At 36.7% G+C, this 21,571-nt stretch overlaps 1 protein-coding gene across 1 annotated transcript; it reads right to left on the bottom strand.

Annotated features, from left to right (window-relative positions):
- Positions 1 to 314: 314 nt before the first annotated feature.
- Positions 315 to 21,524, bottom strand: CCDC151 (Coiled-coil domain containing protein 151). Its single transcript, XM_089643402.1, has 12 exons — positions 21,422 to 21,524; positions 17,218 to 17,420; positions 14,028 to 14,207; positions 11,409 to 11,497; positions 10,026 to 10,122; positions 6,782 to 6,959; positions 5,870 to 5,998; positions 4,910 to 5,087; positions 3,263 to 3,319; positions 1,444 to 1,468; positions 1,213 to 1,357; positions 315 to 421 (listed from the first exon to the last, which is right to left on the bottom strand). Exons 1-12 carry the CDS (start codon positions 21,522 to 21,524, stop codon positions 315 to 317), a joined length of 1,491 nt encoding a protein of 496 aa, XP_089499528.1.
- Between the last annotated feature and the right edge of the window lie 47 nt (positions 21,525 to 21,571).

Genomic DNA, 21,571 nt, shown 5'->3' with positions numbered 1-21,571 from the left:
TGCATCGCCTTAAAACTGTTTTACGAAATACCTGTTTGAAATTTTAGCCCAGCCTTTGTTTCTTCCTACATACCTAATCTATTAACTTTCATTATCTTGGCTGCTTTGATAGTTCGTGTAGTTTGGTCGTATCTCGGTGACAGTCGGCATGCTTCCATATCATATCTTCCTTTGTTTATATTATCCTGTGGATGACAGACACTTGAATTTGTAACAGTAAAATTTGAACATCTAATTTTTTTTTGCTTTATGGTATATTTTTGGTGTTGACAAACGTAAAATTATTTTGGAGGGGGAATAAATAATAAATGGTCCTAACGAGGAGCCCTGAAGCCCTTCCTCCTGCTTTTGGTGTCCACGATGAGCTGCGCTTGTCTCTTCAGAAAACCCCGGGAGGGTATTTCTTCTTCTTCGTCGGATGCTGCAAACCAAAATAAGAATCTTTTTAATCTGTAGTAAATATTTTTATTTTCGTTAACTCCACAGGCCGTGAGGGAAATAATTTCTCTAAGGGATGCTGTGTGGAGGGTCTTTTTGAAGATAGGTATGAGTAAACTAAGGCCTTGAAGAGACCCATGTTGTAGGAAGGAGGAAATGCAGAGGCTGGCAAATTATTCCACAGCCGAGCTGTTGAACACAGGAATGAGTCGTAGAAGCAACGTATTCTTTGGCAAATGTCTTATTTGCTTCTTTGGGTTGCGTTTATTTTGTTTGGTGTGTGCACCGGTGCCAAAGGGATGAATAAGTCTTCCATTGAAATACTGGTTGAATAGGATCAGCATTGCCATTTGTGGTCTAAAGAATGTAATCCGTTTGTTAAGACAAGCGCATCTATCTAATGCACAACCCGTGCCTGCAGAGTCAAGTGTTGTTTTCTGGTATTTTGCCAAATTCAACAGTGCAGCTTGTACAGGATCAGCAGTTGTGTACTATCTGCAGTATCTGCGGGCTCTGTAAAGTACGTCCAGCTTCCGATAGGCCATCAGGTTTCGATAGAGCCTAAGTGCTCATGTCAATGGAAAGCTTGTTGGGAAGATTGCTTCTGTTGAAGGTGACTATGTAGTTTGTAATCTTGATCCCTTTTAGATATAATCAGTCAAAACATTAAATTCGAAGAGGTTATCCTTACCATAAGAGAGGAACCGTCATCGGAGCATAAAAAGGTTTATGGAATCTCCCTCGAGTGTACTTGTTAGGAAGTTAATTGCGAACCTGTAGGTTTTCCTTGCGCCCCCGAGGGTGTGCCGGTGCCGCGACTCTTGGTGCGGGTGCCTACCAGTTCCCGGTAGGCGGCCGGCAGAGCGGAGCGCTCCTCGGATATCATCTTCTCCATGGGGGGGTTCTCGCGTGCTGACACCTGGACAAAATACAATATTTTATATGACTCTTGGAATTGCAAAACCCGCTCTAGAAATTTCACTTCATGTCGAGATAGTTTGGAACACTTTGAATGTAATAAGTTAAATATCTGAAATCGGAGAACATACAATGTTGCTACATCTATACTGAATTCATTGAACTCAAGAAGTCTATGCGCACCAATATGCTGATTTATAGAATTCAGTGGGTCTTGTCATGTCATGACCGGCGGCTGGCTACCAACTAGATGGAGGAATTTCCTAAGACTGCTGACAAAGCGATTGAGTTCAACAGAAGGTGTTGGAGTTTGGACTAGATTCTATGACACAATATTAGAGTTCACTGGAGGACAAATCTCTTCAGGAGTAGCAGTGGCATGAGTGATTTTTGGTATATAAGGCGTAAATTTAGTTAATGTAATTCAGTTGATATTATTCTGTCAATAAACACTATGTAATTGACGTGTAGTCATTTCTCTAAAGCTCAGAATGGCTGACACAATATCCAGCCGGCTATATGATGTCAGCATGATTCTTCAGGAAAGTATGGAGCCATGACCGTAGACAAAATCAGTAGAAACTTCCTGAGCGAGTTTTACTCGACTTGTAATGATCATCTTTAAACGCCCAGCTTTATGGAAGTTAGATGTAGTCAAAGATTTATAGCATGGAAGCATGCTGACTGTTGCCGAGCTATGACCGTTGCAGAGACTATTAAAGCGGCTATGCAATGTGTACAATACTAAGTGACGAGTTTAGATATCTAACCTTGCTCCCTTCTTCAGTTCCCTTAGGTGTCTCAGCAGTGTCCTCTTTAGCCGGATAGTCCTCCGCCAGAGCAGACGCTGCCAGGTACTTCTTCTGTAGCAGCCGGAAGATATCCTCCAGGTTAGAGGTGTCGTCGCTCCAGTCAGGAACGCGAATATCGTCAGCATCCTATAGATTTGTGAATATTTAGCAGATACTTCAATAGTACATAACTGATGACCCTGTACAAATGGCAAATGCGCCCCACTGTTGATTTTGGTAGCCACTGTCTGAAGCCCCAAACCTCAAAAAACAATGAGAAATGGGCAGTCCGTTTGATGAGATTCCCCTATCTTAACAGTTGGATTGCAATCTTTAAAGCGCAGTCAGAATTCATGTGGGAATGCTGTCCTTGTTCTACCGATAATTTAATGGAAGATGCTCTGATGAAGAGGAACTAGTATCATGGATCCCTTTAGCAAAAAACGGTGCACAGTTGGAAAATATGCGCCAAATGACACTATTTAATATGGTTGACATTTTTGTCACATGAGAACGAGTTGCTTCTACGACTTGTTCCTGTGTTCAACAACTCAACTGTGGAATTATCTGCCATTCTCTGTATTTCCTTCCTCCTACGGCATTGGTCTCTTCAAGATTCAGGCTCACCCTTTCCTCTCCTCAAAAAGACCATCCACATGCATCCAAGAATACATGCCCCGAGGAAAATAGTAAGGCTTCATATGTGGAGCTAATAAACATGCCTGCAGTTATTTTGAAATCCGTGTCCGTATCAATAATAATTGTGATAGTTCGAGTTACGGGACACAGATGGCTCTAGTGTTAGTAGTTCACAGAGTTCTCCAACAGATGTCATTAGTGCATAGGTTCGCCACTACTTGGTGAGTACCAAAGGGGAGCATTGAGAGATTCTAAGAGCATAAGGGAATGGAGGTTAACCTCATGACTCGTCCTGTACACTCTTTACCGTTTTAAGTCTTCTTGTTGTGAAGAAGGTTTTCTATTCTATCGAGAATTATTCACAATAATAATAATAATGGATGCCTACCTCGAGTTTGAGACAGCAGTCATAGAAAGATCTCTTGATGTCAAGAAGAACATCGGATACTTGCTTTAGATCCAGTTCGTACTGAGACTTCAGTTCCTTCTCACTTTGGATTTCATTTTTGATGTTTTCTATCTCTTCCTGGTTCCTGAAAGGATTCAATGTTCATTGAATTAACATTAAGCCTAGTTGAAAAGATTTTGATCGTCGAAAAACATTTTTTTTCTATAATTTCTCCTACTGTCTAACCCCTGAAAGAGTTTCCAGAAATCTGTGTTAGATTCTGCAGGGGGTAGACCAATATGTTTAAACGTCTTCTTATTATTCAATTTATTGGAATAACTTTTGAAGGTTATACATTTTAAATTGCTGTGATAGAAAATAATAAGTTCAAAAATGAATTAAGAAAATATGTCTATCTCAATTATTAATGTTTTTTTTTTGTGACTTTATTGAAATATTTAAAGAAAGATTATGTTTGCCAAACAATGTACATGTTTATATGTTTATAAAACTATTAGCACACACGAAGATGTGAGCTAACTTAAGATTAATAAATAAATAAATTTCAATTTTTTATTCATTTTAAATTGAATATACATATAAGAATAGAAAAGTCATTAGGGTGACCCTTATAAATACTTATTCTAGACTTGTAGAAAAGTCATTAGGGTGACCTTTATATGTAAATAAAAAAAAATCGGAAGGTATGTACCAGACACTACTTGGGTTACAAATATATTCGGTAGAACATTGTAATCACACAAAGACGGCAGCCGGAAATCATGGATATTAATTAAGGATAATATTGGTAATTCTTAGATCGAGATATGATCAGATCGTCTCAACAGTGGTTAAAAGCGTTGTCCCGGTAAGACAGAGATTGTGGTTTTGATCCTGCCTTGGGTGGCGGGCCGGATCAGGAGAGACTGGTTGACGGATACCTTTTGACCTCTCCAGCTGGACTCCCTCGACCTACCTCCTTGCACCGCAGTGGGTGTGATGGATGCATTCTTTCGTCACCCCTGGACACATTGACCCACAGATTCCTACCTACCCCTTATACATTTTTCATTCCCAGAACTTCCTTTACCTAAAAAGAACCTCCACACAGCATCCCCAAAGATGACATAGGCCTTGAGGGATTTCTTTTCCTCAGGGCATCCTGTGTGGATTAATGTAAAACAAAAAAAAGGGGGCGATATGGTCCTTTTATAAAACATGCTACAATGTTGCAGTGGACGCTGCAGATGGCCGAGGTATAGTCCATCAAAAAAGTGTAGAATTCTTTAACCGTGGCCATACTGATTTTATAATAAACTAGCAGACGTGTACCTAAGTAGATAGACATATACCACTGCTGACTTTTCTGTAGGCCTTTTTAAGATATACAATTCCGTAGTACATTATTTTGATGTATCTCCCAAGTTTTATCCAGCGTTATCATGCACCTCAAGTGTAATTTAAAAAAATGATTGAAATCATCTCATTTCAGGAAGTATGTACTACTAATTTCTGAACACCGTTTGATGTTGATGTAAAAAATGTTCACTTGGCCCATAATCATTGAAATTTAGTCTATGCCCATAATGTATCACCTAGGTATATGATTTTTCTTCGAAACATCTTGGTATTATGTACATTAAAAACCATTTAAGCGATTGCAGCACAACCCATTTTTCCTACACTTTCTTGAAGGACTGTATGATTTGATAATATGAACGCATTTATTATGTACTCCTCTTTATCCTTGACTTGCGCGAATCTGTAGGCCTCTAGTTCGGCCACCATCACGTTTTGGTCGCTTTCAAGCCGCTTCTTTTCCTCTTCTGTGGTGTTCTTCAAGTACAGGAGCCTCTCTGTCGTCGTCTTCTGTGCTTTGAACCTGTCGAATACACACTCCGGATCACTGACACCTATAATTATAAGACATTAGCATAAGACGCTTTCAGAGTATTGCTTTATAAGTAATTGTGTGCATCTGCTTTTAGTAGAATTGAGTAGTCAATCGTAACGATGTAAATGTAATGAAGGGAAGGAAATGAGAAGGGTTGGGTTAGGTTCACAATCTTCTTCTTCTTTCTTACGGTGGGGGGTTCAGAGGGTATATCTAGATCTGCAAGCCAGTCCAGGGCCTCAGGCTTTGCCCCGTGGACCTCATTAATCCCTGCAGGGATTGAATGAAGTGGGCATTCGTTGACCACATATGTTTGGTAGTCTGCACCGCACTGCCCTCACACATCAAAGACTCTTTAAGGTCCCACCTATGCATCATGTTGACCTATTGATGGAATACCAGAGTTTACGAGGCAGTGAGAACCCACATCTCTCAGTGGGGTCGTGTAAGAGAGCGGCATTTGTCAGTCGATTGCCACTCAAGTTTCCACATATCTATTTTCCTTCTATACGGAGGAGTTTCTCTCCTTCCATCCAGGGTTTTCGGGACTTTAGGCGGCATGCAGAGTGAGAGACAACATCATCGTGCAAGGTTTACAATGCTACTACTACTTGAGGTTACTTGTAAAAATATGTTTTCGTTTGAGGAGAACAAATTGTATTCAACTCGATAATTTCAAGGTCTTCGACCAGGTAAACTGACATCATATGGACTTCCCAAATCCCTGTGTATGTTTATTAGGAAATGCTGATGGTATCGTAGCTGCATGAAATTAATATTTAAAAAATCAATCAACCTTACCAGTAGCTTTCATGAGTTTGTGGAACACTTCGTCCAGGCTGAACCCTCCGATTAGAGAGCCGTTTTCTTCATCTACCGTCGTCAGTTCAACTGAACCCATGGAGTCTTGCTGCACCAGAGTGGGGCGGGCTGATAACCAAACAAAACTAATGAACAAGATTACAACTAATAGTTTTGTAGACATTAGTCTTGGCATGATGTTAATTACTTTGACTTGACAGCTTGCAACAGTCACAACGCTCATGCAGTCTGGTGGAATAAAAAGGTACTATTAAACACGGCTACCATCTTGACAGGATTGACTGGACACAGAATACAAACAAATCTACAGACACAAACTCCGCACGGGAGGCCCTGAGGAAAATAATTTCCTTCAGGGGCTATGTCACCTTTGGGGAGTGTAGAGAGTCTTTTCATGTAAAGGAAGGAGAGGAAGTACTGGGAAGGAAAAAGGTATGAGGGGTGGTCAAAGGATCTCCCACAATCAACGTCTTTTGATCCGGCTTAGACCACGCCCCTGCTAAGTGACCCAACGTAGCTTTGGCACTTAAGGTGTCCTATGGTAGAGGTGTTGGTTATCCAAAAATGGTTCCTGGGGCAGCGGTACCCAAATTGAAAAGATAATAGAAACACAGGGAGATATGGCATGAAAGCATGCCGACTGTGCTGAGCTACGACCAAACTGTACGGACTCGCAGAGCCAATGAAAGTTATGCTTACTTTACACTTTAGTACGCGCAGATTTATTAATAACTGTTTATGGCCCATCTCTCTTTCTTTTATCTATGTGCTGAACCCAAATATAATTTCTTTGACTGCACCCTTCGGAGGTTGGTGGGTGTGAAAGGCAACTGTTTCGATGTTGTCAAATTAACCATTTAAGAGTCTTTGATTGGTGGTTCCTTGTGATACCTTGTGGGAAGATCCTCCTCTCGAGACGGTCCAGCTCGGCCCTGCGGTCGCTCAGCCGGCGTCTGGCCACGGCCAGTCGGCTCTCTCTCTCGGCAGCCGCAGAGGCACAGCGCTGCTCCTCCTGCACCAGGGCGGCCATCGCAGAGTCTCGCATCTGCATGGCTGATGCGTTCACCTCCTGCCTCAATCACATTATTTACTATTTAGACCATGTACCTAACATATTATTTAAAATTTTCAAATCATCATGCATACTATAAAAATAGCAATAAATAATAGGAATTCGAAGGTGGTGTCATCTAAATATAAACACAAGAGTAGTGAAAATTCAGTAAAGAGAAAACAAGTCGAATACCAAATAAAAACACATAAAACAAAGAAAATCCAGCAAAGAGCATTCAGATATGTAGGAACTTGCAGACAAAACCAATGACAAAATATAGCATAGACAATTACTATAATGTTAGTATACCGCCGAACAGGGAGGTATAACTCCGGTCGAAAATTTCAAACCGAAATATTGTGATGTCATATGATTGCCTAACTATATCCACCAATGAGAAACTCTGAAAGTCTATGGAATAAATTTTCAGAGTTTTTCATTTGTGTATAGTATTATAAGTAGGCTCCGAATGAAAATTTTACTGTCTATATATTGGCATATCTATGCTTTTTTAGGATCAATTTGTTTCATACAAAAAGCCCTCATTACCACTTACCAGGGTATCTAGCAAGGTCGATCGATAAAGGATTTATCGATAATGTCGACAACTTGTCCATGATCATTACCGATTATGACAGTAGATCGCTAATGCAAAACAACAGTTCAAGTTGAATAAATTAAGAACACTTTGAACGGGTTGTTTCATAGAATTTGAATAATTCATCAAATTTCAACATCAATATTCAAGTTCTGTTACTATCCAAATACTGTGAAACAACTGGCCCATCGTGAAATAATAACAGAACTTTTACAGAACCTGAATTTTAACTTTTAAATTTGATGAATTATTCAAATCTGTGAAATAACCTGTCCTTAGACGTTGTGAAGAATCCTTTATCGATCGACCATGCTAGATTTGCAGAAATATTATATGTATTATAGAAAATCTATTTAGTATCTTGGTGAGATACCATGTCATGGAGCTTACTATTCTTAACAAATGTGAAAAAAAGCCTTTGGAAATATTGAACAGAAGTAACACTTACGATCATAAATTAATACACGAGTACACATAATACACAATTAATCTCCTATCTCTAACTTTGGCATAAGAAACTTTTGCTATTGTTAGCTATAAGCTGTTGTATCATAAGCTGTTTATTTCTTACAGTGGACTCCCCTTTTACACTGCTTAGAAATAACACGGTGCTACATTCCTTGCATGTACTTACTACTCAGTATGTACTGTGCACCAAGTTTATAATAAATGATGACAACGTAGAACGAGCTCTACAATTAAAATGTGATTTGACCGTTTATATGGCTCGTTACCAACAGTCATACAAAGAACTAAAAAAAAACAGTCACGGGGATCGATAACAGAATTTTTGTTTAAATCCAGTAAACCAGTGATTAGTGATTAAAGCAATGTCGTACCAAATGTTCGTAAACGGGTTTGTGGATTATCTGATAGTGAATAACCTTTTTACGATTTAAAAAAATAAAATTAAGACAAAATAAATGAATTATATTTTTTTACACGCTGAATTTATTTTTATACAAGAAAACCAAGATCCACCAGTATTTTTTTAAATTTTAGAATTTTTTTTTACACAGTTTTGCATGGAACGTATCCACCGAGTGAAAAGGGATTTCAGTGTATAAATAAATAAATTATTGAAACATTTGTTTTAGTTCAAGAAAGTTATATAGTTTCGGGAGGGAATCATTTGAATTAAGTTTGATAATAATCTTGCAAGGTATTGTCTTGTTTTTATTTTACTGTATTATAAATGGGTATATTTATTATACTGTATTATAAATGGGTATATCCAGGTCTGTGTAAAATATAGCAGATGTCTTTTATTTGCGGATGATCTCAAACTTTTGATGGAAATAATATTTTACGAAGACTGCTTAAAAATGCAATCTGACCTTGATGCTATAGCAGAATGGTCAGATAAAAACAAATTAGAATTTAATATAAAAAAATGCGTAACAATGACATATACCCGCTCTCAGAAGCCCGTAGTTTTTGATTACACCATTAAAGAGAAAAAATTATGCCGAGTCAATAGCTATAAAGATCTCGGTATCGTCTTTGATCCCAAACTAACATTCGAGGACCACATATCACGACTTACTACAGCATGCTACAAACTCCTGGGGTTTATCACCAGAACATGTAAACAATTTCACGACCCAGATGCAATGATAGCCATGTTTGATGGCGTCATACGAAGTAAGCTGGAGTATGCTAGTGGTGTGTGGACTCCGCACCAAACTAAGTATATTAATATGCTGGAACAAATCCAGAAAAAATTCCTCAGGTATGTCTATATGCGGATGCGTAGAACTTATCCAAGGTTCATGCACCATGTGGACTTACTTGAGGCAACAAATAGATTTAGCTTGGAAACTAGACGTCATGCAAATCTTGCAATACTTAGTTTTAACATAATCCATAACTATATTGATAGCCCGTTCCTCTTGGAATGCTATGGTTTATACGTGCCCGAAAACTTCAGCCGTAGTCGTCGACACGACTTATTCAAAATACCATACGGCAGAACAGATATTCTAGCACAACATAGCATGACAAGAGGAATGGTGCTATTGAATGAAATCTCAGAAGCACTAGATATATATAATTCTTCTTTAACCTTTTAAATGCCAGTAGGTAGAAGTGTAGCTGTGCACAGCAGGCCAAGAATGCGAGTTAACTCGCTCTTGGCACAGAAGCGGTTAAATAGCCTAAAATTTTTTTTTGTATAATAATTATCTTCATAGGTGTTAAGATTGTCAAATTGAGAATTGTACAGTAATTGGATAATCTATCTGTTGTGCAATAAAAAAAAAAAATAAAAAAAAAAATAAAAATTATTTTGTGTTTAGACATCTGATTAGGTGCACAACTTGTTGATGAACATTTTTCTTAGAGAAATTTTATAAATTCTCCGGGTAGTTAGATTTCAGTACATTTGTCTCAACTATTGACATGATTATAATAGTTTCATTTGTATACTTTCACAGCATAGTTTTTATAATATTGTTTTAATAAGAGGTACATTTGCTGTCTACCTGTAATTTCTTTATCTCTTCATTCTGCTGCTTGATGGTCTCCTCTACTTTGGTGAGAGCACTTTCAAATTTGACGGAATCATTCAATAGCGAGTACCTGAGGAAGAAAGCACATAAGCGAACAATCCTTCAATTCAATCGATACCACTTTGTTGAAGAAATATTAACACCTTCTTCATCTGTAAACAGTTAAATAATGTCATGTATTCTTCGATGTATCTGAAAAGGAAGCAGGTAAGTAACTATTTTACAGTTTGATGTTTTCTTCGTCTGTAAATGGCTAAATAATATCCCGTAATCCTCGATGCATAACAAGGTTAGTGAAAAGGAAGCAGGTAAGTAACTATTTTACAGTTCGATTCTTTCATCACCTGTAAATAATAGCTAAATAATATCCTGTAATCCTCGATGCATAATGAGGTTACTGAAAAGGAAGCAGGTAAGTAACCATTTTACGGTTTGTTTCTTTCATCGCCTGTGAATAATAGCTAAATAATATCCTGTAATCCTCGATGCATAACGAAGTTACTAAAAAGGAAGCGGGTAAGTAACTATTTTACAGTTTGATGTTTTGGACATGGTACCTACCGATACTTGTATTCCCACTAAGCTCATATCCATCTGTCAATACCAATCAATAGAATGTTGGAATACTATGACTCATACATGTTTGTATGCTTCATGCTTCAGCCGTAGTCATCACCGCAAGACACCACATGGCAGAACAGATGTTCTAGCACAGCAAACAAGACAAGAGGAATATACTGAATGAAATTTCAATAACAGATATATTTAACTAGTCTTTATGTTTGGAATAACTTAACGAGTAAAACCTCAAATTGTGATATTTAATTAAATTCCTAGACTTGTAGAAAAAGTCAATAGATGTCGCACATTAAAATAAAATTGGATATATTTATCGAAGACACAGTCTAGATTGTATTTAGTTTGAGTTGAATCTTGCGATCATACATAAAGATAACAGCAAAATGAAGATAATGTTGGTAGTTCTTATATGATTATATGATGCAGTTAAATATGACCGAAGGAGAAAGGGTCCCATTAGCTCAGTTGGTAGAGCGGCTCCCTGGCAAGGCGAGGGTCCTGGGTTCAAGTCTTAGATGCGACCGTATCTTTTTCTGTTTCAAATTTTGGTTTAAGAATCACTAATATTGTTTTTAATAATTTAATTATTCTTTAAATAACATTAATACTTTTTGTATTCCTATCTTTCCAAATGTTAAGAATGTTAAAATGAGAAATACTGTACAGTAAGTGGATAATTAACCTATTACACAATAATTTAAATAAATATAATGCCACATCTCCTGTTGTTTCTATTATTCGTAATTGTCGCACTGATCATATTACATAATATCCTACCTGATTCCTGTGTATTTCTTTCTTATGTGTTCAGCTTCCATCCACTGCACTGCGATTCTATGAATGTCATTCTCCAGTTGCGAAATTGTCTGCGGTGGTAGAAAATACGCCAGTTTAGCAATAAGAAGAATAAGTAGAATACTAAAATGAATAATAATAAGAAGAATTGGAATACCATTGACGACAATAAGAAGAATAAGTAGAATACTATTAATGAATAATAATAAGAAGAATTAGAATACCATTGATAACAATAAGAAGAATAAGTAGAATACCATTGACAACAATAAGAAGAATAAGTAACTATTAATGAATAATAATAAGAAGAATTAGAATACCATTGACCAACAATAAATAGACTACCATTAACCAGCAATAAGAAGAATAAGTAGAATACCATTGACAAAATGAATAGAATACCATTAACCAACAATAAGAAAAATAAGTAGAATACCATTGACCGACAATAAGAAGAGTACCATTGACCAACAATAAGAAGAATGAGTCAAATACCACTGACCAACAATAAGTAGAATACCATTGACCGACAATAAGTAGAGTACCATTCACCAACAATAAGTCGAATACCATTGACCAACAATAAGTAGAATACCATTGACCGACAATAAGTAGAATACTATTGACCGACAATAAGTAGAGTACCATTGACCAACAATAAGTAGAATACCATTGACCGACAATAAGTAGAATACTATTGACCGACAATAATTAGAGTACCATTGACCAACAATAAGAAGAATAAGTCGAATACCATTGACCAACAATAAGTAGAATACCATTGACCGACAATAAGTAGAATACTATTGACCGACAATAAGTAGAGTACCATTGACCAACAATAAGAAGAATGAGTCGAATACCATTGACCAACAATAAGTAGAATACCATTGACCGACAATAAGTAGAATACTATTGACCGACAATAAGTAGAGTACCATTGACCAACAATAAGAAGAATAAGTAGAATACCATTGACAAAATGAATAGAATACCATTAACCAACAATAAGAAAAATAAGTAGAATACCATTGACCGACAATAAGTAGAGTACCATTGACCAACAATAAGAAGAATGAGTCGAATACCACTGACCAACAATAAGTAGAATACCATTGACCGACAATAAGTAGAGTACCATTCACCAACAATAAGTCGAATACCATTGACCAACAATAAGTAGAATACCATTGACCGACAATAAGTAGAGTACCATTCACCAACAATAAGTCGAATACCATTGACCAACAATAATAAGAGTACCATTGACCAACAATAAGAAGAATGAGTCGAATACCATTGACCAACAATAAGTAGAATACCATTGACCGACAATAAGTAGAATACTATTGACGGACAATAAGTAGAGTACCATTGACCAACAATAAGAAGAATGAGTCGAATACCATTGACCAACAATAAGTAGAATACCATTGACCGACAATAAGTAGAGTACCATTGACCAACAATAAGAAGAATGAGTCGAATACCATTGACCAACAATAAGTAGAATACTATTGACCGACAATAAGTAGAGTACCATTGACCAACAATAAGAAGAATAAGTCGAATGCCAAATAAAAATAAACAAAATTATCTAATCAATAATCTAATTCTATAAAATTTCAAACAAAATTAATTTCATAATGACTGTACTTTCACTGTAAATGGCACTTTTCAATGGTATTATTTCAGAATATTGCTGTAATATCTAATAAGAGGCATGTTGGATCATATTTGCGACAGCCTCGATGGGCTATTCTGTCAAAATCTCATTTATCAGGTTAACGGCCAATACGTAGTAAATTTTTATTTTTATTCTATCGAACGAACTCTCGAGTCAGTTGGGTGCCACAGTTCTCCAGATTTCGTGCGTACTGAATTAATTTATTTTAAAATTCCTACTCAAGTAAAGGAACATATTTTAGAACTACACTTTTATAACAAAGTGAATGATTGAATTTGGTTAAAGGTTAGTTGTAAGTACAAATTAACTTATAACAATCAATATTTGCTTAGATAAAAAAATTGTACTTAATAATATTAAGAATTCGCAGTTGAACTAAATGAAAATTTGACCTATTTATTTACGAAGGCCACAGACTAATGAAGCATCTACCACCAGCACAAATAGTTTAATATTGAGTGAAGATAGAAATATTTCTCAACAATATCTATTCCAAATTGGAAACAAATTGTGGGATAATAAAGTCCTTAACTTGAGTACTGTAATGTTAGAGTGAGATGGCAATAGACAATGATTTATATACAGTAGTGCATACTCTCTATAGACATATAGAACTGTAATGTCAGTGGTACTCACTCACTCAATCTCTTTCTGTACCCAGATCTCCTCCAGTTCTGAAGTTAGGTTGTTATACTAATTGTTACTATTATCATTGTGCTTTTTTCCAAATCCTACACTCAAATAACCTAAAGAATACAAAATTTACAAAGGTCCGGGATTCACTGGCCATCTCTAAAGACCAACTTAAATTGGATCACTAGTGTTGAGGGCCATTAGGGATGTATTTTCATTTTGCAACTGTTTGTATATTTGTAGTGATCTGGAAAGTTAAAATAGAAAGAAACAAAACCCACCCTTTTGGACGGTTGCTGTGATTTCTTACTGTCTACGTTCAGTCGGGTCCTTTCGGCGGCCAGTTTTTGAAACTCCACCTCCTGTTTGTCCATCACCGACTTCTTCTTCCTCCTCTTGAATTTATAGATGTCCAACTGCTTGTGAAGGTCGATCACCTTGAGATCCAAAATTTGTTTCAACTGTTGAGGTGGAATTACAGATTTATGAGATGAGAACTTAGAGTTACATATAATTATTTCCAACTAGCTGAAGTCCCCGGCGTTGCCCGAGCGTTACACAGAGTTTTTCGAAATCTAATGTAGACAGTAACCTTTCTTCATCAGTTTCGGAATAAAACTGTTGATTTGAATGAAAATCAAATCAACGCTGTCTACCTGGTGTGAAAAGATAAAGTAGACAACCCTAAGGAGGTCCGGAGACGATCAAAGTCAAATGCAATAACAACTTAAACATTTATTTTTATTAATAGCTGTACCCCGCCAAGTGATGCTGTGGCTCAGTCTGTCTGTGCAGATAGAGAAACAATAGCACGTGTTGCTTTTACGTCCAACAGAAAGCACTGTTTTTAAAAAAAATATGTTTGTCCAACAGACGGCTCTGTTTTTCAAAAAAAGCATGTTTTGACCTGTCACAGGTGACATCCATATAATAGGCATATAAAAACATGTGTGTATTTGAATGCAATTTTTATTGTTTTCTCTGTTGTTTGTTTATTTGTTCTGTGGTTTATTTTTATTTTGTTTTTATTCTGTGTTTATGAACCAAATATCGATGAGTACCTAAGTTTACATTGTAGTAATTCTATGTAGATCGACCAAATATCGACGAGTATCTATGTTTACATTGTAGTAATTCTATGTAGATCGACCAAATATCGACGAGTATCTATGTTTACATTGTAGTAATTCTATGTAGATCGACCAAATATCGACGAGTATCTATGTTTACATTGTAGTAATTCTATGTAGATCGACCAAATATCGACGAGTATCTATGTTTACATTGTAGTAATTCTATCTAGTTCAACTAAATATAGATGAGTACCTATGTTTACATTGTAGTCATTCTATGTAGATGGACCAACTATCTACGTGTACCTATGTTTTACATTGTAATAAATTCTATGCAGATGGACCAAATATGGACATACCTACGTATGTATAAATAGTTGTTTGTATATTTAGATAGTTAATGGAACTTAATCGGTTTATCATATTTAGATTTTACAAATTAATAAGGAATTTCAGTCAATTTGTAATTTTTTTTTATTATGATTGTTAATTTTCTAACTTAAATATCAGCACTTTAAAAATTATTTTTACAAATATCAATTTCATAGATAAAATATTTTTCAAAGCTTGCATTTTTTAAAGCCCGCCAAAAGGATAAAAATCTGACAGAGTACGCATGACGTCATACGTACCCCGACTTTGTCGGTTAATAGTAAAGTAAATCCCACTAACGGCAGTATGAAAACAAAAAAACTCAATCTAAATAGTTGCAAGATTTCCAAAAAAACATGAATTCTTTTGAAATAATTTGTAAATCACAGTAGCGACGCAATTTGGAGCAAAATTGTACACATTCTTAATGAACACGGCCGGCCAACCCGTAAGGTAGCGGTTTAAGCTGTCAAAAGTCGCCGACCAATCACAGAGCATTTGAGTGTCTCACGGTTTTAATCGTTTTTAAATGACTATTTATTAATTCCACGTATAATAATGTGTATTAAAACTTATATATTCAGAATCAGCGTTGGTTGATCTACATAAATACATCTTTTTTAAGCCATAACATTTTTCACTCAAGTTCCTTATTAGCTTATAAATAATTGTATTTATAGAGCTCGTGGGTAGATGGCGCCACTAGGTCCATTTTACAAAGACAGTTTTATGAAACATATTATTATTGTAATGTGGAGGCCTATTAATGTTTTTTTTTATGCCCTGCCAGTTATTGGAGCCCTGTCAGGTCTTGGGTCAATCACCTTATCCTTTCTTATGTGTTCTAATCTATGTTATGCCCTAGAACAGGACCTACAAACACCGAAACCAGAATCGCAGAAGGACCAAAATTGGAATGAATTGAATCATTTAAAGCCTGATATTTTCAAGATATCTTCATCACCTCATAAATTCAGGGTGTATAGTTATACATTATTTTTCACACTCCCCGTGTGTGGAGTTATCGTTAAAAAATGACAACTTTTATATGGATATGAAATAGATACCAACAGACTTCAAGTAAAATGCGAGGACCATGGCGTTAAACAAGTCTAATAGTTTCCTCGGGGCCTGTGTCATCTTTGGGGATGCTGTGTGAAGAATCTTTTTGAGAAAAGGAAGGAGTGAACATGGGCAGGGTCGGCCCTGTGCCAAACGGCGCATAGGTAGGTGATCACTGTAATCAATTATATTTGGATGATTTGTATTTTTGTGTAGCGTGGTTTTTATGAAAAGCAATCTTAAGAACAATGTCTTAGGTTAGATATTATCAGCGCCAAATTCGGCGCCCGGAGCAGACTGCTCCGCGTAGGGCCGGCCATGAACGTGGGTTTTGAAGACACTCATTTTGTAGGAGGGAGTAAACATAGAGGCCGGCAAATCATTCCACACCCGAACCGTTAAACTTAAGAACGAGTCGCAGAAACGACCCGTTTTTATGTGACAAATGTCAACTGTGTCCATTTGTACACTGTGTGTTTCCCGACTGTGCACCGGTGCCGAAGGGTTCTTGATGCTAGTTCCTCAGAGCCCTGACATATGGCAGTGAGGCATGGAGCTGGCAGAGGAAGGATGAAAGCGGATTAAATACTGTAGAAATGAGATTCATGAGGAGTATATGTGGTAAAACCATGTATGATCGTGTGAGAAGTGTGGAGATTCGCAAAGAATACAAGGCTGATGTAAGTCTAAAAACGGATGCTTAGATGGTTTGTGGCATGGGCATGTAGAGCAAAGGAATAAATAGAGGAGTGTAAGGAGAATACAAGAAGCGAATGCGAATAGTAGAAGAACTCGAGAACACCCTAGGAAGACATGGCAGGATCAAGTGAACCAGATACCCGAGCTTGAGAGTATGTATGAATGTGAATGAGGCGAGGAGTGTGTGCCAATACCGAACTGTTTGGTGGTCCGTCTCTCTACCTACCAATGTGGAGAACCGGCTTGATGGTTAGTTAGTTAGTACCTGTTCATGATCCTTGTGCGCGACCGGTCCCAGTTCATGCAGGTACTTGGCCAGCCGGAACTGTTTCTCCCCGCCCAGCTCCGTCTTGGCTTTCTTCAGTTGCTCCGACAGGACCTTGGTGTCCTTCTTCAGACGGCTGATCTTCTCCATGTTTTTCTTGGATTCGGACTCCGTCTCTTCATTGAGGGCTTTCTTTTGCCCCTCTGGAGGAAGCAACATTAATCTAAATCATTCTAATGTATATTAAATGTCTTATTAGTATCACTCGATAAACTATAAAACACAGTGTGTTTGTTATATTTGGCTAATTTACATAGCGCCGTTTTCATGAAAAATCGCCTCAAGGGCGCTGTAGCCTTATTATATTTGACCAATATGGAAAATACATCATATCCGGAAACTCATAGTACAAGCGGGAAACTGGTGAAATCTACATCACACATCAAATAGAGAACCCAATAAAACTTATTTTTTTCGATCTAAGGGGCCGTTCAAGTATTATGTAAGCACTATAGGGGGGCAGGGGGGTCTTTACTTTGCTTATTTTTGATGACATGGGGGGGTGGGGGGTCCGAGATAGTGATTACGTCAGCACTGCTCAGCAGTAGTTATTTTTTTTTACACATTGGCAACCCACACATTGTCTATGTTTGAAAATCGAAAACATATTCGGGGATTCCCACAAATAATTAATACGTTTAGGTACTCGCTTAAAAAACAGAATACATTAACAGAAAAATGCATATAGGTACCAATTTTTACGTAAGCATGGGAGTGGGGGGTAAGAGCTTTGCTTACTTTTGGTGACAAGGGGAAAGAGGGGGTAAATAATTGTAATAAATCTGCTTACGTAATACTTGAACGGCCCCTAAGCATTTGTTTTTTTTTTACTTTTTTTCAATATTTTTCGCAACTAAAGGATAAAAAAAACTAATTCAAGACACCTAACAGTTTAATAAGTCCACGTTTTTAATAAATCTTTCAGCACGGGTGACTTCCCTGAATCACTTAAGTCAGCTGTAGTTACACCAATACTAAAAAAGTCACAGCTAAATGCCGATAACTTAGATAATTATCGCCCCATTTCAAACGTACCTGTCATATCAAAAATTCTGGAGAAAATTGCTGCTCAGTCATTTGAATTTACAGAAGGTTCCACTCAACAGAAACGGGACTACTTCGTATGCTGTCAGGCATAACTCTTGCCAAAGGGTCAGGTAAGTTAGTACTTATCTCACTCCTAGATATGAGTGCAGTATTTGACACGATTGAAGAGATTTCCTCATTAAGAGATTAGAGGAAAAATTTGGTTTGAAATCCGACTTTAAAAATTGGCTGGCATCCTATCTATCCAATCGCTTACAAGCAATGTCTGAATTCGCAACAATTTCTTCAGGAGTTCCCCAGGGATCCGTTTTGGGTCCACTTCTCTTCAATCTTTTTACAAATGATAAAATAATTTGTCTCACCTCTATGCTGACATAGACCCATATAGCTGAATGACAAGCTGAAGTTGAATCCATCTAAGACTGATTTTCTCTGGGCGGCCACAAACAAACGTCAACATTTCATGGACGATTCACCTATTTCTATAATTACTTTCGGAAGCAATATCAATCCAAAAACAATAATCAAACTTCTCCGTGAAAATCTAGATTCGGACTTTTCGCTTAAAATTCAAATAAATAGGACTGTAAGCACCTTTTTTTCACATAATACAACTCAAGTCAGTCCGAAGAAACCTTCCTACAGAGGCAACAAAACTACTAATCAACTCTTACGTAGTCTCTCATTAATCGAGACGTTATAAATGCCAGCCTTCCAAAATATCAAACCGACAAACTCCAATCCATGTTTAATGCAGCGGCACGGCTCATAATCGGGGTCTCTAAATATTCGCACATTTCAGAACTTATTTACGTTAACTTCACTGGCTCAAATGCTGTGAAAGAATCCAGTACAAATTGTGCTGGATGGTGTTTAAATCCATCAATGAAATGGCCCCACCCTACATCTCTGAACTATGCGTCCCGGAAAACTGGTCCGAGGCAGTCAATTCTTAGATCAGAAACATCATCAGCTGATGGAACATCAAGTACTAAGTTTGGAGATCGCGCTTTCTGAGTATCTGGGCCTAAGGCTTGGAATAAACTCAATTCGGAACCAAGAGCATAACAAACAGAATTCAGGTCCAAACAAAAAACTTACCTTTTTAGGCTCTCATGGCTCTTGTTTCTGGACACCGTGTATAGAATTATTCCAGCAAAATGGATGGTAAATACTAACTAAATACAAGGCGTCAGGAAATTAGCGGGTCAACGGAAAACTGGGGAATCTACATCACATAGAAGTCATAGAACACCAAAAAACCTTTTTTTACTTTCATTTTTGAACATTCTGAATTTTTTAAACTTTTTTCAACCCTTTTCCCAATTTATTTCGGTAACCAAATCGTTTTTAAAGACGCATTTTTAAGGCGATGCACCACATTGCGTAACATTTGGAATCGGGCCGCTAACAATAACACTCCTTATGTTGATGGTGATAAGGTTTAAATTCCCGCTTAACACCAGCCGCCTATTTTGAGTTTTGCAAGAAAAAAACATCGCCAAAAAGTGTATTTTATTTTATATTATGAAGTTCAGGCAAAAATACTTAAATTAAAGAACTTAATTTGCCACATTATATAAAAAGACCATATCCGAAACGGGGGTCGTAAGTGGGAGATTTTGAATTTAAAGCAGTTTTTGGGTCTGATACAATATTTATCTGGACTTGACTGAAAAAACTGAAAAAGCTCGATTATTTCAAAGTCCAAAATGTATTTAATTAAAACATCTAGAACATTTTTAAACGATCAAATTTTCAAATCAAAAACACATGATTTTGCATTACTTTGTAGTGCTAAAGACAATAGTAACTGGAAAAGGATTTTCTCGAAAACGAAAGCTCAAATAACAAAAAGGTTATAGGTACTACAAAATGGACTCGGGACACCATGCACAGCAAAAAATTGGTTTTGTTTGCGTTATGTCCGTTTAACATTATTTATTCTATGAATTGGGATGGCGGAATAATAGTCAATAGAGATCGTCAAAATATTGTGATCATAAATATAAAAAAAGCAAATCCATAAATATTCAATGTCCCTGCGCGTTCAACACGGTCTTGTGTCTTGTTCAGGGTTGATCAAAGCAAAACGAACTCTAAGCAGAATTCTCGTCTGAACAGACTATGCAATAATTACAATAGCGTATTATATTAGGCTGATATTTTCAGTTGCGAACTTACCAAATACAAGAGGTCCATAAAAGAATATTTCCAATGTTTATGTCTCTATTGTTTATATCTTTATTATGATTTGATTTATGTCTACAACCTCTCTCCATGGCTATAAATGTATTGTTTTGAAAATTTTTGTTTTATATAATTTTGTTTTGTATACATTTTTTAATTCAACTTATTCCATATTATACTGTCTCAGTTAAAGTCACGAGGACTTAATCCATAATTGGTTTTATTTTACTATATAATACTTATGTACAAACTGATTATGTAAACTGTCGATTTCCCGAAAATGAATAAATAAATAAATTATCGGTAAATATTTCAAATCGAGAGAATACGTATCGAACTTTCTGTAATATCAGCTTATAAGGTTTTTGTAACCTTATTTACATTCTCAATTGGGATGGCGTAAAGACAGTCAATGGAATATAATTAATACAATGTGTCTCAAGAGATAAGGGTACATACTTTCAGTATCGCCCAGGTGAAACACCCCCATTCAAAATCTAAACGTTGCTTAAATGGCTTTAGTCGTGTTTGGTGACCAGATCTGAATAGTTTCCACCTTCCTCTTCCCATCTCTTCCCCTCCCCACTATCTTCAGCCTCACAACAGACCCTGATTATGGATGCCATTGTTGGTTCCAGGCGGTTGGAAACGGTAACTAGAAGTCTAACTAAATAGCATGTATGCGACGATATGAATAATGATACCATAAATGAATTATAATAAAGCGGTAACCAGATAAAATGGAAAAAGGAAAAAGTAACATGATTAAAGAATAGGTTAACTTAGTTTTTGTTAGATTAGGTTAGGTTAGGTGTGTTGTTTTTGTTTGTATTTTTCCTTCAATATTTTATTTTATCATGGTAGGTGCCGTTAGAAATATTGAAATATTTAACCAAATTCAGCAAACCTGACAGCTGTATTTTCTTTTTCAATTCGAATATTTGTTTATTTATAGTTGCCAAACTTTTCTCCGAATCACCGCCGAGGGACTGCTTCTGATAGCACGTCATTTTTACGTCAAGTTGGGTTTCAAACAATGACAAATGTTGCACTAAGA

Source organism: Hesperophylax consimilis, chromosome 19 (assembly GCF_061612785.1).
Source record: "Hesperophylax consimilis isolate HC1 chromosome 19, BYU_Hcon_1.0, whole genome shotgun sequence".
NCBI lineage: Eukaryota > Metazoa > Arthropoda > Insecta > Trichoptera > Limnephilidae > Hesperophylax > Hesperophylax consimilis.
The sequence above is the reverse complement of the archived record's forward strand: the minus strand, read 5'-3'. Positions and strand labels throughout refer to the sequence as shown.

Excerpts from the sequence above, each read along its gene's own strand:
- CCDC151 (XM_089643402.1), bottom strand. The coding sequence starts at position 21,524 with ATGACGTGCTATCAGAAGCAGTCCCTCGGCGGTGATTCGGAGAAAAGT. Across the intron at positions 17,421-21,421 it reads AAAGAAAATACAGCTGTCAG|AGGGGCAAAAGAAAGCCCTC; the intron begins GTTTGCTGAATT and ends TGCTTCCTCCAG. Across the intron at positions 5,999-6,781 it reads GAGGAGGATCTTCCCACAAG|CCCGCCCCACTCTGGTGCAG; the intron begins GTATCACAAGGA and ends TTTGGTTATCAG.